The sequence below is a fragment of the Onychostoma macrolepis genome, chromosome 10, assembly GCF_012432095.1.
Source record: "Onychostoma macrolepis isolate SWU-2019 chromosome 10, ASM1243209v1, whole genome shotgun sequence".
Taxonomy (NCBI): Eukaryota; Metazoa; Chordata; class Actinopteri; order Cypriniformes; family Cyprinidae; genus Onychostoma; species Onychostoma macrolepis.
In genome coordinates, this window is record NC_081164.1 from 6,380,933 (window position 1) to 6,405,117 (window position 24,185).

Genomic DNA, 24,185 nt, shown 5'->3' on the forward strand with positions numbered 1-24,185 from the left:
TCAAAACATTAACAAAAACAATATTATTAATTTTAATTATTTTAATCCAACTTTTCACTGATTTGTTATGCTCATACATAATGTTATGGGGGGAAAACAACTATATTTAATAAAAAAGCGATTAAATGTAGACGTATAAATAACATTCAGTAGATATGAACAACACATGAGGACAGATGCTGTAAATGATCAAAACTGGAGCCAAGAACTCTATAGTATCACGGGTGTTTCTTACTCCGGCAGTGTCCTCTGCTGGCCCATCCAGATAATTACATCAAGACTCTTTATGTCCCTTTAAACGTGAAAAATAGTGAGTCGCAGATAAATGGTCTGTTCAGTCTAAATGAAAATCACATTCACACCAACACAATTGCTGGTACAGGTACAAACACACCACTCAGCTGCTCTGCCGCCCAGAAGTAGTGCATTTAAGAGTTCAACTCGCATCAGTTCCTGGTCCTACTGCGCCATCTCCTGTATCATTTTCTGTGAACTGTCATACTATCGTAATTGTTGCATTTGTCATTTTTGATAAACATGAAAATGTTGTCAAATGTCTCACTTTTTGCACTCATGAACTCATATTTTAGCCAGAGGCATTGATTTGAAGTTACTTCATTTTAATGACAGATTTGTTTCTTGACATTCTTTGATGTTTTTATCAGCTGTTTGGACTCTCATTCTGGCCTGAGAGTGAGTACATTTTCAGCAAATTTTCATTTTTGAGTGAACTATTCCTTTCTCCGTTATGAAATTTCCTGATCGTCACATTAAACACTCCACAGTTTGAACACAGGTTACCTTCATGCTGCATGCTAGCTCCATGAGCTTCTTGGCGTTCTCCTCAGAGCGATAGCGTTTGGGCACTGGCACTCGAAAAAACTTCAGCGCGCCCTCAAAGTCCGTCTGCAGCAGGTCATCTTTAGATGTCTGTGGATAGACAGAGAGCTTTTAAGAAAGTTTCAAGAGGCAGACAATACTGCTCCCTCATGTTGTGATCTTCAGTTAATGATGCTCATTTCTACTGTTGAGGTGTGATAGTGCTACACCAGTCTCTCTTCCTACGGGGTTGAACAGCAGAGATTCACTAAGTAACATCTGATCACGCTGTAGTGTAGCTGCCGAGCTTATTAGGTGTGCCAATTATGTCTAACATCCTTGTAATAGCTGTAACCATGGTGATGAGGCATGGGTGATTTGCAGGTTAATTTTCAGGAAACAACACCAGCTTGCATATTTATATTTCCTTGGTGAAACATGAAAAAGATGAAATGATGCAACTGAGCACTTCCTTACCTTCAATAATGCAAGAGCCACGTTGAAAATGACACTGATGCCCTGAAAGGAGAGAAAAAAAATTTTTGAATTTTAAACCATTTTTTGTTTGACTGAATGTTGCTGTATTTATTTATTTCTACTTTGACAAACTGGCAATTTATTAAATGCATTAAATATTGCAGGTGTTTCATGAATTTTTCAACCTGCTGCCATCAAGTTTATTCTTTTGTCCTCAATATTTACATCCTGTTACATTCGCCATATCCTTAATGAAATCATTCTGCAGGAAGTGACATCTTTTTGATGGGAAAACATCAACACAATAATCAGTGATTTTTTTTCTGTGATATGAGTTGGTCTTTCAATTACATTGGACCATGAGAAATTAGTATGATTTCAAAATGACAAAAGATGGTTTATAGATATCAAAATAAAATGTATTACACAAGTTAAACTATGAATTAACAGGTAAACTAGGCAAAGAAAACATTAGAAAAATATATTTGAAAAAGCAGGTAAGAATGAAATGATACCTCACACAGCAGAAGGTCTATGATGTGAAAGACCATGTAAAGAGGGAATTTGGCTGTGAAGAGCGTGAGGAACCACTGGGAGGCGTACATGTGCGCTTCCAGACCCAGATTCAGGAAGTGTGCGTACAGGTCTGGAATGCATTCCTGCAACACACAGAGGCAGAAGACAGTTGTGATCATATAAAATGTTTCTTAAGCAGCAAATCTGCTTATTAGAATGATTTCTGAAGAGTAATGATGCTGAAAATTTACCTTGGCATCACAAGAATAAATTACATTTGAAAAAATATTCACATAGAAAACAGTTCTTTCAAGTTGTAATAATATTTTGCAATATTACTATTTTTACTGTATTTTTTTTATTAAAGAAATGCAGCTTTGGTGACCATTAAGAAAATTCTTTCAAAAGCATTAACAAATCTCCCAGAATCCAGACTTTTGAATGATAGTGTGAGTATTTTGTCATGTAAGACCAGCAGACTTCTCCACAAGATAAAATACACTTGCATTCCAGATATATTAATAACACATTGGTATTCTAGAGGGCAATTTATTTTAATTTATATGACAAAATATATGTGTCAGAGATTATTTCTTCAAGGGAAAGAGCAGCCTATTTAGTTATTTAAAGGGATAGTTCACCCAAAAATGAAAATTACCCCATGATTTATTCACTCTCAAGCCATCCTAAGTGTATATAACTTTCTTCTTTCAGACAAATACAATGGTATTATATTGGTGGTGACTGGGGTTTGAGATTTTGAAGCCCAAAAAAGTGCATCCATCCATCATAAAAAGTGTTCCACACGGCTCCAGGGGGTTAATAAAGGCCCTCTGAAGTGAATCGATGCATTTGTTGTAATAAATATATGTTTTTGGGCTTCAAAATCTCGACCACCATTCACTGTAATTGTAAAGCTTGGAAGAGCCAGGACAATTTTTTTTAATATAACTCCAACTGTACAACTAGGATGAGTAAATCATGGGGTAATTTCATTTTTTGGTGAACTATCCCTTTAAATGGAACAATTGCTTATTTAATATGTGCATAATCTGTCATTATTTGTAATCAAACATGTGAACTAATATTCTTATTATCCAACACTAACCTGCATGAGTCTCTCCAGCTGGAAGAACTTGCAGTGCAGGTCTTCAAAGTTCTGCTTGAAGAGCTCCCTGAGACCGTATTCAAACATGATCTTGACCAGCACGCTGAACGCCTGCTCCTCTGGCATCTACACCACAATTGCAGCACAAACATCGATCTACTAACACCACAGAGCTTGATTACAATCACATCAAGCTGACAATATCACACAACGGAGAATCTCCACTAGATGGCACCGTCTCAAATCTCAAAGGAGGATGTCATATTAGTTCAAACCAAGTGGAGTTCAAACAGCCTGTGTTTCCATCAACGGCCATTCAAATACAACAGTGTACCTGTTTTGACTATTTTGCAAGCGCAAATATGCACATACTCATTATATTAAATGTTAAATGTTGTAGCCATCATTGGTTCAAACCGTTTTGCTTCAGGGGTCTGTGACATGTGACACTCACGTGTAGTAGCAGCACGGCAGCAAGGAAAGACTGTCCTTGACAGTAACCAATTTCTTCATCATACACAGAATATGCCTGCAGGATGGAAGATACAGAATGTTTCAGTGAAATTATAAATGATTTATTAAAAAAAAAAAAAAAACAGTCTAACCAAGAATCATTCTTGGTAGAATCATTCTCTTAGCTCTTTTAATCTCATTTGTCCTTTCACATATTCAAACATGCATGTGATTGGTTACGAGAGAAATGTCTTTAGTGGCACATTTGAATATGCAGAAGCACGAATCGGATTTGAAGGCTTGATGGAATACTGACCTACATACCTCAGAAAACTGTGTTAAAATGTCAGCTAATATTGTGACAATTACAAACTGTGGTGCTAATAAACTTTGTGAACTGTGGGTTGAGAGAACTGAATCACACTGTGTGGTCAATATGAGAAATCTACAGTGCTGTATGAATGATGGCGGTAACAGTCGGAGAGAGGGCTGGTGAATTATTAAGAGACGCCCAAAGATGGAAACCCAACCATCAATCTCATTTCCCTCATCATTTGTGACTTTCACTTTAAACCCACTGACCTCATTATTTTAGGATGACAATTTGAGATGATTTGAGAGTGTTTTGTATTTATTAAACTGATCTTCCACCGTGAAAGTACTGGACTGGACTGTAGTACAGTATGAGAGACTATGTACAAACACTTATATGGTTTAAAGCCAACTCATTGCAGATTGCTGATATACATCCAATCAATCCAATATGTCCATCCATGCATCTATATGTCCATTCAACCATATCCATCCATTCACCTATCTATAAATCTATAATTCATCCAGCTATATCCATTCATCCATCCATCAATATAACTACAGAACTACTGATACATCCATATTTATCACCCATCTATATATATATACCACTCATCCATCCAACTATATACTGTATCTATCATATCACTGTCCATTCAGTCTTTATCCATCCATCAACCTATATTCATCCAGTCATCTATACATCCATCCTATCACCTATCCACATATCTAGATATTCATCCATCCATATCATCGCATCCATCCATCTATCTATCAATGTAGCCATCTATACATCATTTTACATACATCCATCTACGTATCAATCATCGAAATCCATCAAGCTACTGTATCTATCTATCTTTATACATATATAACATTTCTTAAATGAAGTTCAAATAAAAGTTTATGAAGAAACTGGAGCAGTCCAAAAGTGCACATTTAACTTTTCTTAATGGTAGGAAACTGATTTTGCAGAGCTGAAGATGATAAATGAACAGAAGCAGAGCAGAAGTGTAGAATCTGAGCTGAGCAGATGAATTGAAAGCAAAGGTCATCTGCTCACCTTACAGATCTTATAGAGAGAGTCCTGCCCGTCACCGCCCGTATCTTTGAAGTAGTCGTGTGCAGGAAACGTACGGTTAATGTCACGAGTGATGGCACTGTCCTGTGGGGATTCCTAATAAAAGACAAGAGAGAGAGAGAAAAAGAGAAATTTTGGCATGAGGCACAGCTAATAGTGTTTAATGACAAAATGTAAAGTTACATTGCAATTGGGTACAACGGGGCTAAAGGCACACCTTAAGAAAAAATGTGCTATTCATTGTGCCTAAAATGTATAACTGCAGAAAAAATATATACGTTTGTATTGAACATTAATGGAGCAACAGATTTTGTGTGAAGATAAATCATTCAAGTTGTTTATTTTGTTTAAAAATGTTATAAATGTATGAGGGGGCAAGGGGGGCATTTTACCCCACACACGGTATTGATACAAATACTTCAGCTAAAATAATGTTTAAAAAAAAAAAAAAAAAAAGTTAATACTTGTTCAAAACAATCACTTTAGCAAAGTTTGTACTATTTTCTGCTTATTTTGAAAAATAAAAGAATTAATTTCTGTTCAATAAATATACTGTCATTAAAATATGTTAATATAAAAAATATATTTTAAAATACAGACTGAAAGCACTGAAGGAGATCCAATAATAATTGAATATACAGTAGATATAAAAAGTCTACACACCCCTGTTAACATGACAGGTTTCGGTGATGTAAAAAAAAATGAGACCAAGATAAATAATTTCAGAACTTTTTCCAGCTTTAATGTAAACTATAACCTGTAAAACTCAATTAAAAAACAAACTGAAATCTTTTAGGAAAGAGGGAGTAAAAATAAAAAACTAAAATAATGTGGTTGCATAAGTGTGCACACCCTTAAACTGATACTTTGTTGAAGCACCTTTTGATTTTATTACACCACTCAGTCTTTTTGGGTATGAGTCTATCAGCATGGCACATCTTGACTCTTCTTTGCAAAAATACTCCAAATCCATCAGATTGCGAGGGCATCTCCTGTGCACAGCCCTCTTCAGATCAACCCACAGATTTTCAATCGGATTCAGGTCTGGGCTCTGGCTGGGCCATTCCAAAACTTCAATCTTCTTCTGGTGAAGCCATTCTTTTGTTGATTTGGATGTATGCTTTGGGTTATCATCGTGCTGAAAGATGAAGTTCCTCTTCATCTTCAGCTTTCTAGTAGAAGCCTGAAGGTTTTGTACCAATATTGACTGGTATTTGGAACTGTTCATAATTCCCTCAACCTTGACTAAGTCCCCAGTTCCAGCTGAAGAAAAACAGCCCCAAAGCGTGATGCTGCTACCACCACCATGCTTCACTGTGGGTATGGTGTTCTTTTGGTGATGTGCAGTGTTGTTTTTGCACCAAACATACCTTTTGGAATTATGACCAAAAGTTCAACCTTGGTTTCATCAGACCATAACACATTTTTCCACATGCTTTTTGGGAGACTTAAAATGTGATTTTGGAAAATTTAACCGGGCTTGGAAGTTTTCTTGCCACCCTACCCCATAGCCCAGACACATGAAGAATATGTCACATGTACTACACTACTGTCTTCACTGTGTTCCATGGTATATCTAATGCCTTGGAAATTCTTTTGCACCCTTCTCCTGACTGATACCTTTTAACAATGAGATCCCTCTGATGCTTTGGAAGCTCTTTGCGGACCATGGCTTTTGCTGTAAGATGCAGCTAAGAAAATGTCAGGAAAAGCCTACTGGAACAGCTAAACTTTATTTGGGTTTAATCAGAGGCACTTTACATTATGGCAGGTGTGTACTGACTCCTATTTATTTAACATGAGTTTGAATGTGATTGCTTAATTCTGAACACAGCCACATACTTAGTTATAAGAGGGTGTGCACACTTATGCAACCACATCATTTTAGTTTATTTTCACTCTCCCTTTCCTAAAAGATTTCAATTTTAGTTTTTTTTAATTTAGTTATACAGGTTATAGTTTACATCAAAGGTGGAAAAAGTTCTGAAATGATTTATTTTGGTCTCATTTTTTTACATCACAGAAACCTGTCATTTTAACAGGGGTGTGTAGACTTTTTATATCCACTGTATATTTACAGTAGTAACAACAAATGATATCTTATATGATATGATTAATATCATGTTTTTAAATATGATGCTTTCATTCTAAACATGGTTATTATCTCTAATATGGACACCCAACATAATATATGATATTTACCATCTGAATCTAACCATGTCATGTCAACAAATGGAAAAGTCAGCCATCTATTAATTATCATGTTAATTACTATGCGCCTTTAGCCCCAACAGCAGGGGAGCTTTTTAACCCAAATAACAAAAGAATATGTAAAAGTATGGTATTTAAAAACTGTTGCTTTAATTATCTTAAACAAAACTGAAAATTGTTAAGAAGACCTCAAAATATATGCATTCATTTTAACGATTCTAATTTGCTACTTAAATCTTTTTTAAAAACATAAAATATTAGATCAAGTAAGCACAGAATCAACTTTGCACTGCTGCGCGCGATCGTGTCAAGGATCAGACAAATATACACGTGCATCTTGAAAAGCGAATGTTTTGGAAAGTGCTACGCCGCGTTTTTGTGCCATCTAGTGGTTTAGATGAAAATAATATCAAAGGCGCCTTTTACCCCGGGGCACCTTTAGCCCTGCTGTACCCTATATAATGCAAAATGTGTGATATCCATCCCACTATGAACACAAAATTAAAGTGCAAAAATAATGAAAACCCCTTTTGTCTTTGCACAAAAGGACCATCCAATCCTAAACTCTAGCCAATCGTTGAGCCAATGTTGTTGTGTCAAGCTGATCCCCATTCGCTTTCATTGTATATTGACAAATAAAGCACATTTGACTCCTGTCCACTAGGGGGCAGTGGATCGGATGTAGATCAGACAAAACAAACACACATAGTGCAACAAGATCAGTTCACTGGAACAGGATGTTCTCACTCCCACAAAGCAATGTGGACAACCTGGGGTGGACATGGTGTGCTCAAGAGTGTGTCCTTCGGCGTCACAGACACGCAGAGTATGTTGAATGTCCCACAGGCTCAGCCTATGTGTATGTTCGAGTGTCAGAGGTATTAGTCTCTTTGGTTCCATGTGCATGGTGGAGGCCATCTAACAAACACCAAAGATACTAAAGCTTCCTCAAGAGTGTTTTTCTTGATGGACCAAAGCTGTACTGAGATCTTTTCTCCTCAATGCACAGTTCAGATGTCTTCTTTTTTTTCCCCGAAGCTTGATAGACTATAGTCACTGTATGTTTTCATTATATGGAAAAGAACAGCATAAAAATTTCCTTTTGTGCCCCACAGAAGAAAGTCATTCCAGCAGGACTTCAGATTACCCATGTCTTTCAGAAACACAGATGAAAATCACAAATTTGTCCAAGCATTTGGAACAAACATCTAAACTGTAAGCTGGTAGATGTGACTCCACAGAAGAACTGAAGACTGTTATCTTTCACTGGCTTACTTAATCACCCAATTAAGCCACTCAGAAAAGGACACAAGTCTGAAAGAACGTAAAATGTCATGACAAATCCTGTGGGGGGTGCCGTGGGGATGATACTGAAAGCAAAAGAGAGACAGGGAGCCACATGCTCTGGAGGAGATGTTACATTACCACTCCACTGGAGTTCATTGCGATCCAATTTCAATCTATTTAATTTAAACAGGCTACTTGGGATTGTACTGTAAGTTCCTGTGGATTTGAATTATTTAAGATGTTGCTAAAAGGATGATGTGTAACTGAAGAAAGCAAATGTTCTAATTCTATTAAAGGGAGAGTTTGGTAACCGAACTGTTGATGTCCATAGTATGGAAAAAAAAATACTATGGGAGTCAATGGCTACTGTACCAACATTCTCCAAAATATCTTCTTATGTGTTCTACAGAATAAAGAAATTCATACAAGTTTGGAACAAATTCAGGGAGAGTAAATCTTGACAGAATTTTCACTTTTGTGTGAACTGTCCTTTTAAGATTTATGTCATTGTAACCACAGTTTGGCTGACGAAACAGTTTATTGCAAACAACATAAATTTCACAGAAGAAAGCTTTGTTTGGGTTGGTAACTAACTCTGCATGACTCCTCAAACCTACTGGTCAGAAATCAGTATCTGCTAACCTTTGTAGTCTGTATCAGGTCCTCACCATGTAAAGTTTTCAGAGGAACAACTCTCTAGATAGACAGACACAAAAAACTAGATCAAATTAAACTAGATCGCTCCCTTAATAAACAAAGTGTGAGCGCCTGGAGCTGTAGACTGTTGATGGACAGCCGCTATTTCCGTCACACTGCAAAACCAGCCACTTTATTTTTCACATCCATTATTGCACCCAGTACATCAAAGCCAGCTCATGATAGCACAAAAATGCTGAATTCAATTACTCTGGATGCTAAATTTTGCTCTCAAAACTAAGAGTCATAAACAAAGCGCAATGCAATGCTCTGTGTTTATTTCTGGCTGGGTTATATAGTAAGTCAGTTCAACTCGAGCCATCCTTAAACTAGTTTTATATAAAAAAATAAAAAATAAAAAAAAGCCCTTCAGCAGAGTTGTGGATATTTGGGTTAACAGGGAATCAATTCAATTTACAACTCGAATTTTGGATTTAAAAGATTGATGTTTTTGCTCATTCAGAATGGCACAGTTAATTATCAGTGATTCTGTTGATCAATGGTTCCTTATTTTAATGCATTTTTGGATTATTTAAATATTTTTTGTAATGTATATTAGAAAAGAAAAAGATGCAGAGAAACTAGCAAAAGAAAACATTTTCTACATTCATACTGTATATAGGCTGATTTTTAATACAATATACTTCTACATATACTACTTTAAAAACTCATTTAAATTTCAGCATTTTTAATTCAAATAAAGGTTAGCAAAAAAAATTCACAATTTAAAAGTCACATCGTAACCATTTTATTTGGATAATGCCTTTTTAAAATAAAAACTCCATCAAAGCAGCATTACATATAATAGAAAAATAAAAACTAATGAAACTAAAGAACATGGGGCCGTAAGTGTACCCCCTTTAAAGCATATAAATACAGAAAGAAAAAAAAAAAACTATAAACAAAAATCTAGATGAACTAGTCCACCTTACTTATCGACTAGTCAGATGATGTGGCTCATCCTTATAATGTACCAAATCCACAAAAAAATGTTAGAGTTACTTTGCAGCATATGTCACAACACTCTAATAATAGATTGTACTTTAATAACAGATTATACAAACATCTATTTGGAAGCTTGAGGGCAAACGGCTGCCTCTTTCTTTTGCAATTTCAAAAGACAATAATGCAAAATATTACATCATGCCCATCAGTTAAGTAACTCACAGAGTACAGCAAAGGCACTGCGTGAATTTCTGGAATAGTGAGTATGATTAGTGGAACAGTGAGATTTGGAACAACTTGAGGGTAAGTAAATTTGGGTGAGCTATCCCTTCAAGTGAGAAGCATTCTATCATAATTTAAGTTATTATTAAATGTGCTCTCTAATATCAGAGATACAAGAGAAGAGTAATGACTCATTACTGCACATCTAACACACACACACACACACATACATGCCTAAGCATGGGAAAAATCTTGGTCTTTCAGAATTCTGTTTTTCTCAACACATCGAACATAACTCAGAATCAGAAAGAGCTTTATTGCCAAGTATGCTTGTGCATACAAGGAATTTGTTTTAGTGACATTAGCTTCCAGTACACAGAGACAAGAACACACAGACAATAAAAATAAGATGAGAATTAAAAAAATACACATATGTAAATATAAATAGACAAAAATTGAAAAGTAAATAAATTGCATGTACATTGCATGTACAGTTGTGCTATAGATGATAGAATGGAATAGAAGAGATGCAGGGATGTGCTAGGATGGAGGTGGTAACAAATAAATATAAGGTTATTGCACATTTTTATTGCATAATGTGGGGAACATTTAACTGTTCATAAGGTAGATTGCCTGGGGGAAGAAACTGTTCTTGTGCCTGGTTGTCCTGGTATTTGGGGCTCTGTAGCGCCGGCCAAATGGCAAAAGTTCAAAAAGGGGATGACTTGGATGTTTCTGAGCCCTTTTCCGGATGTATACAGTTCTTGGAGGGAGGGAAGGGGAGCACCGATAATCCTTTCAGCAGTCCGAACCGTTCTCTGTAGTCTTTTGATATCTGATTTTGTAGCTGAGCCAAACCAGACAGTGGTTTGCATTATATGCACCAGACTCATAATTGCATTATATGCATGAACACCATTATATTAACATATACATGCATTCAAAAATGAATGGCATCAATATAATTGATGTCACTATGTATTCAAAAAAAAATATATATACAGTGCCCTCCAAAAGTATTGGAACGGTAAAGACAAAATTGTTCTGTTGGCTGTGGAGTCAAGACATTTGCAAATATGATTAAAAGATGAATATGAGACAAAACTACAGGATGTCACATTTTATTATTAGACGTTTCAACACATATATGTTTTACCAAATAGAAAGAACAGCACTTTTAGAGTTCATCCCACTCATTGATGTGAGCATTAGTATTGGGACAGTTGAACATAAGGCAGATATAAAAGATTAAAAGCTATTATTTAGTTGCAGATCCCTTGCGCACAATCACAGCAGTGAGTCTGTGACCCATAGACATCACCAGACTCTTGCTCTCATCCTTTGAAATACTTTCCCCAGCCTTTAATGCAGTCAATTCCAATTGTTGCTTGTTTTGGGGAGTTTCTGCCTTTACGCTCCTCTTCAGCTGGTGAAATTCATGTTCAATCGGATTTAAATCTGGAGATTGACTTGGGCAATCTAAGACTTTCCATTTCTTTGCCCTTTCCTTGACTGAATATGAAGCACTTCCCAATTAATCTGGTGGCATTTTCTTGAATATTGGTAGGCAAGATGATTTTGTACCCTTCCAAATTCATTCTGCTACTGTCATCACACATTAAGTCATCAGTAGAGTTGAGAGGGTCTGTTCCAGAGGCAGCCATACATGCCCATGCCATGACACCACCTCCACCATGCTTTACAGATGAGGCTGTATGCTTGGGATCATTGCAGTTCCCTTTTTTTCTCCACATTTTTGCTTTCCCATCACTTTGATAAAGGTTCATATTTGTCTCATCGGTCCATAAACACAGTTCCAAAACTCTTCTGGCTCACCTTTGTGCTTTTTTGCAAACTCTAATCTTGCCTTTCTATTTCTGGAGCTGGTCAGAGGTTTGTATCTTGCTGTGTAGCATCTGTAATTTTGTGTCAAAGTCTCCTGAGGACAGTAGATTGTCAGAGCATCACCTCAGGTTTCTGGAAGTTGTTGGTGATTTTACAGACACGTCTTTTAGGATTCATCTTCACAGCTTTTATGATTTGTCTGTCATCAACTACTGTTGTTTTCTCAGCCGATCAGGTAGTTGTTGGTTGCTGGTGTCGCAAACTCTTGATTTCTCCATGCTCTTTGTTTTTGCTAGAGCTCTAACTGACTTCCTCTTTTCTTTTAGCATCCAAATTGCTTGCTTTTCTCTCAAAGTCAGCTCCCTCATCTTCATCCTGGTTTGTGTGTGTCATCATCGAATGTAAGATTCAGAATGCAGAAGTAATGGATATAACTGATACGACACATTCCCTGCTTTTAATATCTGAAGAATTAATGCAACAGAACACAGCTGATCATTTAAGACCTGCGAGGCAACTGTCCCAATACTTATGCTCACATCAGATAGAGGGATGAAAGGGATGAAAAGTGCTGAACTTCTTAGCTGGTAAAACATCTATGTGTTGAATCACCCAATAATAAAATGTGATATTCTGTAGTTTTGTCTCATATTCATCTTTTAATCATATTTGTAAATGTCTTGACTCCACAGACAACAACATATATATAAAATGAGAAAATACACTACTTTGCAAAAGTCTGGGGTTTTAAAGATTTTTCTGTTTTTTAAAGAAGTATCTTATGTTCACCAAGGCTGTATTTTTCATAAAAAAAATACAATATAAACAGGAATATTCTGAAATATTATTACCATTTCAAACAACTATTTTCTATTCAAATATATTTTAAAATTTAATTTATACTGGTGATGGCAGCGCTGAATTTTCAGCATTATTACTCCAGTCTTCAGTGTCACATGATCCTTCAGAACTCATTCTAATATGCTGATTTGCTTTTCAAGAAAATTTTCAAATTATTATCAGCACTGAAAAATGTTTTGCTGCTTAATGTTCTGGTGGAAACCATATTTTTTTCAAGATTTTATGATGGATAGAACGTTCAAAAGAACAGCATTTATTTTAAATAGAAATCTGTTGTACCATTACATGTCTTTGCTATCACTTTTAATCAATTTAATGTGTCCTTACTGAAAAAATAATAATTAATTTCTTTAAAAAAAATAAAAAATTACTGACCCTAAACTTTCGAATGGTAGTGTAGATGGGACAGACCTTAATAAATAAATTATTACAATAATAAATAAAATGTAATAAATCAATTTATTGTAAAACTCTGTTATTTAAAGTCAATCTGTGAACAAAAAACATATTTCACTTAATTTAAACATCTGACTACACGCACACCAGACAAAGCATTTACCCTGGTAGAGATGGGGAGTCTCCTCTGGTTTTCCCAACTCTCTTCGGGTTATGTATGTCTGGGCGGCAGGGTTCAGTCTGAATTCAGGACACCATGTTTTATTCATCCTCTTTCCAGCACAAGACTACAATCTTCTCCAAAAAGCATGATTAATATCAGTCGCCGTGCTCTAGCTTTCTTCCATCACATTGAAAAATGGTGACAGAAGGAATGGAACAAGGCGATGAAAGCAAAGGAATATGTATTTTGCTTTCATCGCATCATTCCATTCCTTCTGTCATCAATTCACCAGTCTCTCTTTTGACGCTCACAGAAAAGTCGCCATAGGCATTGTAGATTTGGGCCTCCAACCTACCTACTTCACACCATCCCACATATAATACAAGTCAATCACCACCTGCTATCAACAGTACCAAGACTAAATCCCAGGAAATAACCTTCGGGGAACATTTGTTTTCCAAAGAAACGCCAAACAGACCGGCGTGCGTGAGTGCAGGGCGCTCGAAAGCACTCCCACACATTTGCACTAACAGCGGATTCCTGCCTTAGTAAGCATACCCCTTTTCAAAGATTAATTACCCTCTCTTTCTATAATTGATGCTATGTTTATGTGGAAGAGAGGAGCCACTAAATAATGCATCTGCAGCCAGCAGCTCAGCTGACGTGCTCAGCAACTACACAAACTCAGGCCGAACATGAGGCAAACTGACCCACCGCTCACACCAGCACCGGCCAGCAAGATGAGAAGACAATGGAAAAGGGTCTGAGAAGTAACTAGCAGAGGGCTATGTTGAATCCAGTGGACTAGAAGCAGCTAAAAACAGGTCAATCTGAGATGAGAGCATAATCGAACCAGTCTGACTAGACTGCACCTGACCTGAAGCTCGTCTCTGAGGAAGATCAGATCGGGCTCAGGATACAAGGTGATACAAAGTGTTTAGCCTTAGATTAGAGAAACTAACCACTGGGAAGGAAAGCAGGTAAAAAAAAAAAAAGCTTTAATAAATATCCAGTTTAAAATGCAAAGAAGTGTACTTTCAAATGGTCTCGATAACGTGTTTAAAAATTAGAAAAAATTAATAAATTAAATAAACATGACGACTCTGAAAATGTCATGTGGTTTAAGGATTAAAAGAAAAGAAACATTTTTCCTGCACCTTAAATAGATGTACACATCAAGGTATTCATTTCAAATGTTTTGGGGTTTCAAGTGTCATGAATTTTTTGTTTATAAATATCAGTTAATATCATTTTTGGGTTACAGTAGTCAATATAATAGACAATATAATAGTCAGTTGTAGCATATAATACAATATAATAGTCAGTTATAATAGACTACAGACAGTAGTTTTTCAAATATTTATAATATTTTAACAGCACTGTTTCAATGCTTATTTTTTCACCGTAATAAATAATAATAATAAAATATGCCAAAATACCCCCAAAAAATATTTACAAAGCATTTCATCCTTTTAATGAGCTTTTTTCTTTTTTTTTTAATTAATAAATGTATTTATTTCGCATCAAGCCAGTTCTTCAAACTCTAAATATTATCAAAACACATTTGAATTTAGCAATCAAAAATAATACATACCAAACATATAAGTGGTGCATTTAAATCGCTGTATGTATGAATTGTATTTTAAATAAATACACTAAGAAAATCTGTAAAAACAGGGCACAATGTACTATATAATTTAAAGGAATATTTCCGTATTTAATTGTTTTTACAGGTATTTCATCAGCTTTTTGAATTTTACACTGTATTGCATTGTGTTTTAGGGTTAATGGAGATGTCCGCAAAATTAATAATGTCCCGTGTAATAGGCTGCAAGTACTTTTTCTGTTATTTTACGGATTAATTTTTTACAATGCAAGTAAAGGACCAAAAAAATAAATAAAGCAGCATTATGTCATTGACCCAAAGGTGGTCCTGAAAAGGTGATGCATGAGGAAATGAGCAGGAACCAAGCATCAGGTCTTCAGTTTAAGAGGCACAAATTTCTTCCTCTCAAGCATTTCCATGAAAACGAACAAGAGGAATTAAAGAAAAGCAAGAATGCAAAGAATGGCAGGAAAAGATGAATAATAAACAAAGAATTAATGGATGAAGCCAAAGAAAATGCCTTTTTTTTCCCAAACTCTCCTTCTCACCCTCCGTCCTGAAACTCCTGAACAGGTTCAGGGCTTGCTGGGAAGACACAGTACCTGATGTCTCAGATAAGGAGCCATATTTATGTTCTGCCAATATTAGGGAAAGTCATCCTAGACTCCGAGAAGTGCTAATAAAATCATGGTGATGTAAGACTGTTTAAAAGTAGATCTGTGTGAACCTCTTGCGTGAGCGCAGAGCACTCGGCTGTGTTTCGACTGTGATGGTGAGATTGTGTGTGTGCTGGGGGAAGGCTGCTTCCGCAGGAAGCACTGTACCTTGTTTTTCCTGACCATTGTTTACGGTCGTTTTTTCTGATAGGCAACAATAGGCGAAAATGGCATTTTGTTTTTCTTGGGGGAGGCTGATTATAAAAAGTATAGTGAGCTTGATGAAAGAGAGCTAGAAACTGAGATTGGGTGAGTTGGTGGGTTCACTGTAGTCCAATCACTCCCTCACTAAGAGGGAGGCAGGGAGGGTCCACATCCTCTTCCCCTCAACATATCACCCACTGGGCACATGTCAGGGAGAGCCAGCGCTCTCCAGGGTCTGTTACAATACATTATTGACTAAAGAAAGCTTTAATGAGACTCAATTGTACACTATATTATGTGAACAATCATTGTGGAAACTAAGTTAGGACACAGTGTTACACTGACCATACAGTATTTTTTTTAGCCTTTTTTGCTTTGTACCATACCATGTTTTTAAAATCTGAGTAGCCAGATTAATCATTTCAATCATTTCAAGCTCTTATAGCCAAGTAGACTCAAAATGTTTAATGCAAGAAGTAAAACACTAAATACGTTTTTCACTGAACGATCAGAATGATAATTAATCATATTCATTTAAATACACTAAATGATCAGAAATTATCTATACGATCTACATGGTCTTTCTTCAAGAAACAAAAATGCTAATAATAAGTATATTAAAATCATGAATTATTCATGACTTCACAAAAAATTATGACTGCCAGAAAACCATTGCTAATTCACAATTTAACAGCAATTTATTCAAATATGAAATGAAATACTATGACCCTATGAAATACTTTTTTTACCCATTTCATTTCCATTAATTCCATTAATTTTCTGGATTCCATTTTAGTTATTGCATTAAATTTTCATAATCAAAAGCATCTCTGATTAACTGATTATATAAAAAAAAAAAAAAAAAAATATATATATATATATATATATATACATATATATATATATACATATACATATATATATACATATACATATATATATATATATATATATATATATATATATATATATATATATATATATATTATTTTTTCAGAAATACTGTGTTGTATGCTTTGCATTTTCCTGGGAAATAAATACTGGTAAATAATTTTAGGTAAATATTCCTTAAAACAATTTTTAATAATAATTTTATTATTAGTAGTAGTACTATCATGACATTAAGTAATATATTTTTGTCACAGTTTCTTCAAGTTAAAGCGAACCTTCATTTTAACAAGTTGCTTTAAGTTTCTGTTTGTATAACATATGACAATATTTTTTTCTCAAATGAAACGGTCAAATGCTCATGAAGTGACTCTCAGAGCAGTTCTAGATAGCATGTTCATGTGTTCATATACTCGTACATTAAGGCAGCAGAGGCTGAAAACACCGCGAGCGTCACGTCACGCATGCTTCATTACGAGTGTAGTAAACAAAACCATGCGTCTGCTCCATTCATTCAAAGAAACACGCAGAACATGCAGGATTCATATTTAAATGGCATTTTTGCAGCTTCCCATTTTGATTTAAGCATTCTGACATACTTTAGATTTATCCATCCAAAATTTGGCAAATTCCATGACATTCCGCGTTATACAGCAAATTCCACTTTTATGACTGGATTCTGCGATTCTGTCTGCGTTTTCTGTATCGCGTAAATCATAGGGCCCTACTGTGAAATCTCACGGTTTCGAAATTCAGCTCCGCATAATCATATATTAAACATTAACTATGTATTTTTGCATCACACAGCAGGTTGGACAGACAAATTGCTTGTCGCTGGAACCTTGTTGCATTGCTTCTGGCTAGGAAATTTTCAAAATTAATACTACTGCATAGTAAAAGCCTCTTAATGATTTGTTTTCTTATATGATTTTTTGTTTTAAACCCATTCAAATTGATGCTTCTGCAATGGTTAGTCTTGGACGGTCTTCTAGCTTGATAAAACCTTGTGTAGACATGTAAAAACGTAAATGTTAAATTTGGTGAGATCTAAAACAGAAAAATTATGCAACATCAAATAAGGTCATGAGAAACTTACAGTACTTATGAAAACAAAGACAATTCTGACTTTCAATACGTCACAGAAAACCAAATGTTTAATTTGGCACAACTTAAAAACACATGTACTTGACCAATAAATGTATAATGTTTTTCCATTTTTACAGTGACGTTTACTTTTGATGTTAATTTGCCAACGAGATGAACAAGTGCTAATGCAAGTAATAACCTACCAAAGATGATTATTAATGTACTGTCAGAAACGCAAACTAGCACATACATCTACATTAAAAAAACATGAATACAGTCACCATACACACACACACACACACACACGCACACACACGCACAATAACAGGAATTCAAACATGATAGGATAAGATCACATTTATTTCCTCAGTGCAGATATACCAGAATATAAATATATTATTGACAATTATTTTCTAAAACTTGACATCATTACAAAATTTGCGGTACACCACATTAGTACCTCAGCTACAGCCCTAAACACCAGACAACTTGTTGATATGCTGAAGAAAATATGGTGAAGCAGATCAACTTCAGCCAAGCAATTTCAGTCAAAAACATTGTTAATCCCAAAGACTTTGCAGTGCTTTCATATTCTCTCGCGATAAGAACTGAAATACAATTTGGAATGCATTAAAGTGAAAGGCGAAAAACAATTCTCTCCAGTTAATCAAATAAAAACCAGACCCACTTACAGGAGGGCAAGATCATGAGCAATTCATTAAAGAGCCTGGTTCAGCAATTTAACGGACTTTTAAAATATACATGATTAAACTCAAAGACGCCTAGCACAATCAACACAAAGTTACGGAGAGGAGTGTGTGTTTTTGTGCACGGAGGGGTGTGTTCCTCAGGGAGAAAACACACTGTTCCAGCTCAACCCTCCATTTTCTGCGATGGCAGGGGCCGACTGGGTCCTGCGTCCTAATATGGCACAGCGGAGAGCAAGTCATCTTGGGAGATTTTCTCCCTTGAGAGCGCTAGCCCTTGACTTTGATTTCAAGAACAGAGCAGTTTTCCCACAGGAAAGAAAAAAAAAATGCTTTGGCATCATAAGGAGAACAAAAACAAACAAAAGCTCTCTGGCATCAAAATGTCCCAAAAGTTGAAATGCTTCCTCCAGCTTTTACCCATGACAGAAGTACCATCATCTATGAAGCAAAACATGCAGTGTTGACACCCGTTTAGGCAACATTAGAGCCTCATTCTCATTTCAAAACATACAATTCCATTCGTAGTACATAAAACCAACATACAATCTTACTTACAATATCCTTCAGACAGCAGAAATAACCAATATCTACAGTATCTGAAAATACAGATACGCATGCTTCAAGATTTGGATTCTCACAGCAATTTAAGCAGAAAAACCAACTTCAATTTCATTTTTATAGAAAGAATTAACTGGCGACCAGTGGAAAAAGACATCAGAATCAGAGCAACAAATGGATGGTTTCATAAAATTCAACCAATCCAAATGGTGAATACACAACCGAGGCAGTTTCACAAGCATGACCATCAAATCCTGGCCATTTAATTTAATCTGATTCCTTTAAATGAATACGGGGAAAGTTTCTTAGGACAAGAGGGAGGAAGCAGTCTTGGGTGAGTCCATTGCTCCAGGGGCATTAAAAAGTCCAAAAAGCAATCAAGACGAATGCTAAAAACAAGTTCTTCCATTAGACATGCGTCTTTGTTCTGTTTAACGCACATACACATCCATGCATGTGTGCACGCACACATGGTCATGTGCGATCAATAAAGCGGCGGATGGGTAAATGGCGAACAAATTCTTTCAGCTCTGGTTCAAAAACAGCACTTTGCCAGAGGCCGCAAGATCAAGATCTACATTTGAACAAACAAGCTGGGACACTTGAAAAAAATAAAAGCCCTTTTTCTATTGTGTGTGATATGTTTTCTATCAATCTCTATCTCTATCTAGTGAATGGAAGTATTGCACAGCGCCCTGCCATGACACGGCAGTTCAGATTTTATGCGTCTCCTATCAAAATCTTGACCAAACACTTAAAAGACACATAGTCATAAGACACTTCTTCACGTCACAGTATTACAATTATGAAAGCAAGTCTTCAGTCATTAACTGAAGTGACGTGGCATATAAACAAGATCCATTTCTGACAGTCATAAAACTTGTTTTGGTGATATAAATGACAGCATTTATCCATGGTGTCATACAAAAAAAGTATTTGGGAATATGCCACAATACATAACCCTCTCCAATGGAAAACATTCTCTTAAAACAATTTAAGAGAAGGTAAAGGTCATAAATACTATTAGATTAAATACAAAGAGGAATGCAGACTGTTTTTATAATAAACATCTTACTACAAACAATCAATCCATTCGACAACAATTAATTAATACATTTTGTGGTTCCTCTATATATATATTAAAAAAATAAAAATAACAATTCCATCAGAGAACACCAATAAATATTGATACTTTGGTCAGCTATGAGGACAAAGCTATCTGCATAAGAAATCATTTTTTAACAGTACCATCCAAATGAGCAAATTTATGATCACAGCATGAAAAAAAAAAAAAAAGACAAAGGGCATGCTTTTCAATGCCCTCAATTTTCTTGGCACCTCCACATATGAATTATGTACATGTATCTATGTCATAAAGATAAATAGCACAGCGCAGTAAGATGCAGTTCATTGTTGCTCTGCTTTTTTTGTGTGTAAGCACATGCAGGACTCTTCAGAAACATCTGCTATAAAACTTTGACCGCTGCATCCCGATATATCAGTTTCAGCAACTTTTCTTCTGATGTCCATTTTATCCATCAAGTGTCCTAATTTGAATACTACATTTTTGGTTCTTGCACACATCAGCAACCTTTACCACTGCGGCCTTGTTCATCTTAAGGATCCTGTGATGGAATTAAGCAACTAACATCTGTTATGGTCACGTGTTTCTGTGTTGTGCTTAACTGCATTATACAATATCTGAAGTGTGATTGTGCGTTTAGACAATGCATTTTGACAGATGTTCCCCATTCCCCTTAACCATTCATTCCTACCACTAAAACACATTGTAACCAGTGGAAGCGAACCAAGCATGGCAAGAGAGTTGCACACGACTGACACTTCAGGGCAGAGGGCAAGTCCAAGAGTCATTCTGTCCAGCAGATACTCCAGCAATACTCCAAGTAGTCAAACAGATTTTCTTTTTTTTTTTTCAAAATGATTTGCAGGACAGCCTTTAAAAAACTGATGCTATGAGTGGGTTCCAGCTAAAAAGTTCATCTCCAGTGTGATCAAGGTTTAGAAATGAGTCAGGCAGAATAAGTCATCTGTTTGCTGTTGTATTAATGCGTTTTTTAAGGATGGTGTCCTCTGACTGGAGGCGTGGTTATGTAATCCCTTCATGGCTTTAAATAAGCAGAAAATGGGAAGTCCATGTAATCATGGCATTGCTTGGGGGCTGTAGTCGACTTCTGCTCTTTGGGAAAACGGCTTTTTAAAAAATCCAATTGTGATTGCTGAAGGTCAAGAGTTGTCATGGATCCAAAGACAAAAAAACACTAGCAAACACATTCTTCCACTGAGAGCAAGGTAGTGATCAGATTATCCTCAGAAATTCTGAGGCAAGACTCCGATATTACTAGTAAAAACATAAATAAGATCACGAGTCCAAAACCAGGTAAGCCCTTAGAAATGCTTTAAAGTCTTTATCCAGAAGTAATTTTAACATCTATATTATTTAAGGTTTTAGATCAGTCTAACAGGGATCTTTCTTTTTTTTCCCTACATATGAACAAATGTGAGCCAGTTAACAGGAGAAACAGAGACTACTTGTTCTCAGTCTTCCTGCCACATGATCAGAACTAAAAGTCAACAGTCCACAAAGGCCAGTAAATTTGCCACAAAGTCACTGAAAGACATGAGTTTGCCTTCAAGAAGACATTTGCTGAGCAGACAGCTCAACTCAGTCTTTGCTTTAATGTCACTAATAAAAACTGTTTTTTGCATACAGACAATATTTAATGCAATCTAAAGACTTCACAATCACAAGAATGAGATTTTTTTCCCCTCATTGCTTAATTTATCCTTGCAGCAAAAACTGCTGAGAATGGTATATCTGCAAATACCGTTGAGATCAGCCCACTCTCGCATAGCTGTCCACTTCATCTTTAATGACCAAAGTCAAGGGTCCATTTCTTGCTACCAGGTAAATTCTGCAACTATACACATGACCTTTGTCAACTTGCCCCACCTGGCTTGAACTGGAACAGTGCACAGATGCCGAGACAAATCTTCTGCATCTGCTTTTAACTTGACATGACCCTTGCCATCAAAATCGAGCTCACTATCTCGCCAAAAGATGGCGTTACACATGGCAAGCAGGGCGCGGAGGAGTTGGTGGATCTCCTAGGGACTTCTTGGTGTCGCTACGTTGCAGACAAAGCAGGCAGAGGCGCTTGAGGCCTTTGCGGAAGGCGCTGTTTGACAGGCTGTAGATGAGACAGTTGCAAAAACTATTGCTAATTGCCAGCCATGTGGTCAGGAATGAGGCAATGGCATGGTGGTATATCCCTGCGCTCTCTAGTAAAAAGTAAATGATGTAGGGTAGCCAAAGCAGGTAGAACACACTGGTGATACGAAAGAGCACGGTGGCATAGCGTTTGTCCGTGCAGGCTTGCTCACCCGGCTCGGGATCCTGTGGGCCGAAGCGAGCTCTCCGCTCGCTGATCTGCCGAGTGTGCTGTCGACAGATCCGAAAAATATGGGCGTAGGTGAAACAAACGGTGAAAGCAGCTGGTGCGTAGAGGGCCGCAACAATAAACGCGGTAAAAAGGGGCTGGGTGTCCCAGGAGGAGCACCATTTAAATACATCACCGTGGTATCCTGGCTTGCCCCAACCAAAGAAAGAGGGCAAAAAGATGAGTGCCGAGTAAAGCCAAATAAGGGCAATGCAAGTGCGAAGACGGCAGGGTGTGACCAGAGCAGTGTAGGAAAGAGGTCGGGTGATGGCAACATAACGGTCAATACTGACACATGCCAGAGAGGCCATGGAGACGCTCTTCAACACACAGACCATGTAGCTAAAGACCATGCAGGTGAGTTTCTCGTTCACATCCTCCAGATGGTGCAGGAGGGACAGAGAGGGAATAAGACAGCTGACCCCAACCAGAAAGTCCGCATACGCCATAGTCTGTATAAAGGAGCTAGTGGTATGGTGGCTGAGTAGCGGGGCACAGTGGAAAACAAAGATAACCACCAGGTTCCCGGAGATGATGAGCACTGTCAAGAAGAGAATAACAGCTACTTCCAGCAGGCAGGTGTTGAAGATCTGAGAGTAGCCAATGTCCAGCAGGCAGAAGGTTTCTGTGCTATGGTTTAACTCAGTTGCGTTCATCTTGTTTAGGGTGCGCTTGGGCGCACAATTAGGGTGTTAGTTCCTTGGGGGCCCAGCTCAGCAAAGGCTGCCCACAGTACGGCTGACATGGGGGAGGTGTCCGTGCCAGGTGCCTTCCATTTCAGCAGCAACATGAGCCGCAAGTCTACAGCAATCCTTTCACCAAAGCACACACATGCAGCGACAGTATCCTGAGGACAGTCACTTACTACAAGCTGTTGTGGAGGGTAGCTTAAATTCAAGTCCCAGCAGCAGAGGACATAAACACCCCCCTATTTTATCAGTCCCCCACCTTTCCGGGGAGAAGCACAGCTGTGCCTGAACGGGGCAGGCAGCTGCCGGCACAGGAAAAAAGCAAAGGAAGCGGAGTCCTTGCCACTCTGATCATAAAAGTCCCAGTTGCTCTCACACAGTTATTAGTCCGGAGGATCACACACACAACAAAGCAGTGCTGGAGATTCCTCAAAATAACAGTCAAATTATTTATTCCTTCAAATCCCAAAAAATGGGATTGTATGATGTAATCCAGAGTCTGATGTCTTTGCAGCAACTTCAGTCGTCCGTCAAACGAAGACTGGGGAATCTCTTCAGCGTGTGCCGGGCACCCAGCTCCCTCACATCAACGTGGAGGAAGTGTGTGTGATCGAGGATGAAGGAACAGCAAGTGGTGATTGGCATTTCAAACGGAGAAGGGGCTCTCCAGAGAGAAGCCAGCGTCTGGAATGTAAATGAAGGATAGAGTGGTGTGATGCAGAAAGCAGTCTCCCTCTCTCTCCTCTGTGGCACTGATGCATCCTCTCTCCCTCCCTCTCTCCGCTGCAGCAGGAGCACTCAAACTCCTCCCACCCTTGGCTCTAGCCAGTGAGCAGCTGTCGGAGCACGATCGGAGAAGAGGCATCCCCCTTCCCTTGTCAATCCATACACTCCTTCACCCGCTCATACCCACCTTTTCGTCTCTCACAAATTATAAT

General features: G+C 37.3%; 2 protein-coding genes across 2 annotated transcripts in view; both read right to left on the reverse strand.

The window, feature by feature from the left end:
- LOC131547814 (rab GTPase-activating protein 1) overlaps positions 1 to 24,185 on the reverse strand; it is a 59,138-nt gene that overhangs the window by 19,047 nt on the left and 15,906 nt on the right. The window contains exons 5-10 of the mRNA XM_058788495.1: positions 4,749 to 4,862; positions 3,375 to 3,449; positions 2,921 to 3,046; positions 1,812 to 1,955; positions 1,297 to 1,338; positions 802 to 930 (exon numbers count right to left, since the gene is read on the reverse strand). Coding sequence (XP_058644478.1) covers positions 802 to 930; positions 1,297 to 1,338; positions 1,812 to 1,955; positions 2,921 to 3,046; positions 3,375 to 3,449; positions 4,749 to 4,862 — 630 coding nt within the window. The remainder of the gene's footprint in view (positions 1 to 801; positions 931 to 1,296; positions 1,339 to 1,811; positions 1,956 to 2,920; positions 3,047 to 3,374; positions 3,450 to 4,748; positions 4,863 to 24,185) is intronic.
- LOC131547817 (probable G-protein coupled receptor 21) lies at positions 17,436 to 23,923 on the reverse strand. Its single transcript, XM_058788501.1, has one exon. The coding sequence runs from the start codon at positions 23,212 to 23,214 to the stop codon at positions 22,186 to 22,188; it is 1,029 nt and encodes a 342-aa protein (XP_058644484.1). The 5' UTR covers positions 23,215 to 23,923; the 3' UTR covers positions 17,436 to 22,185.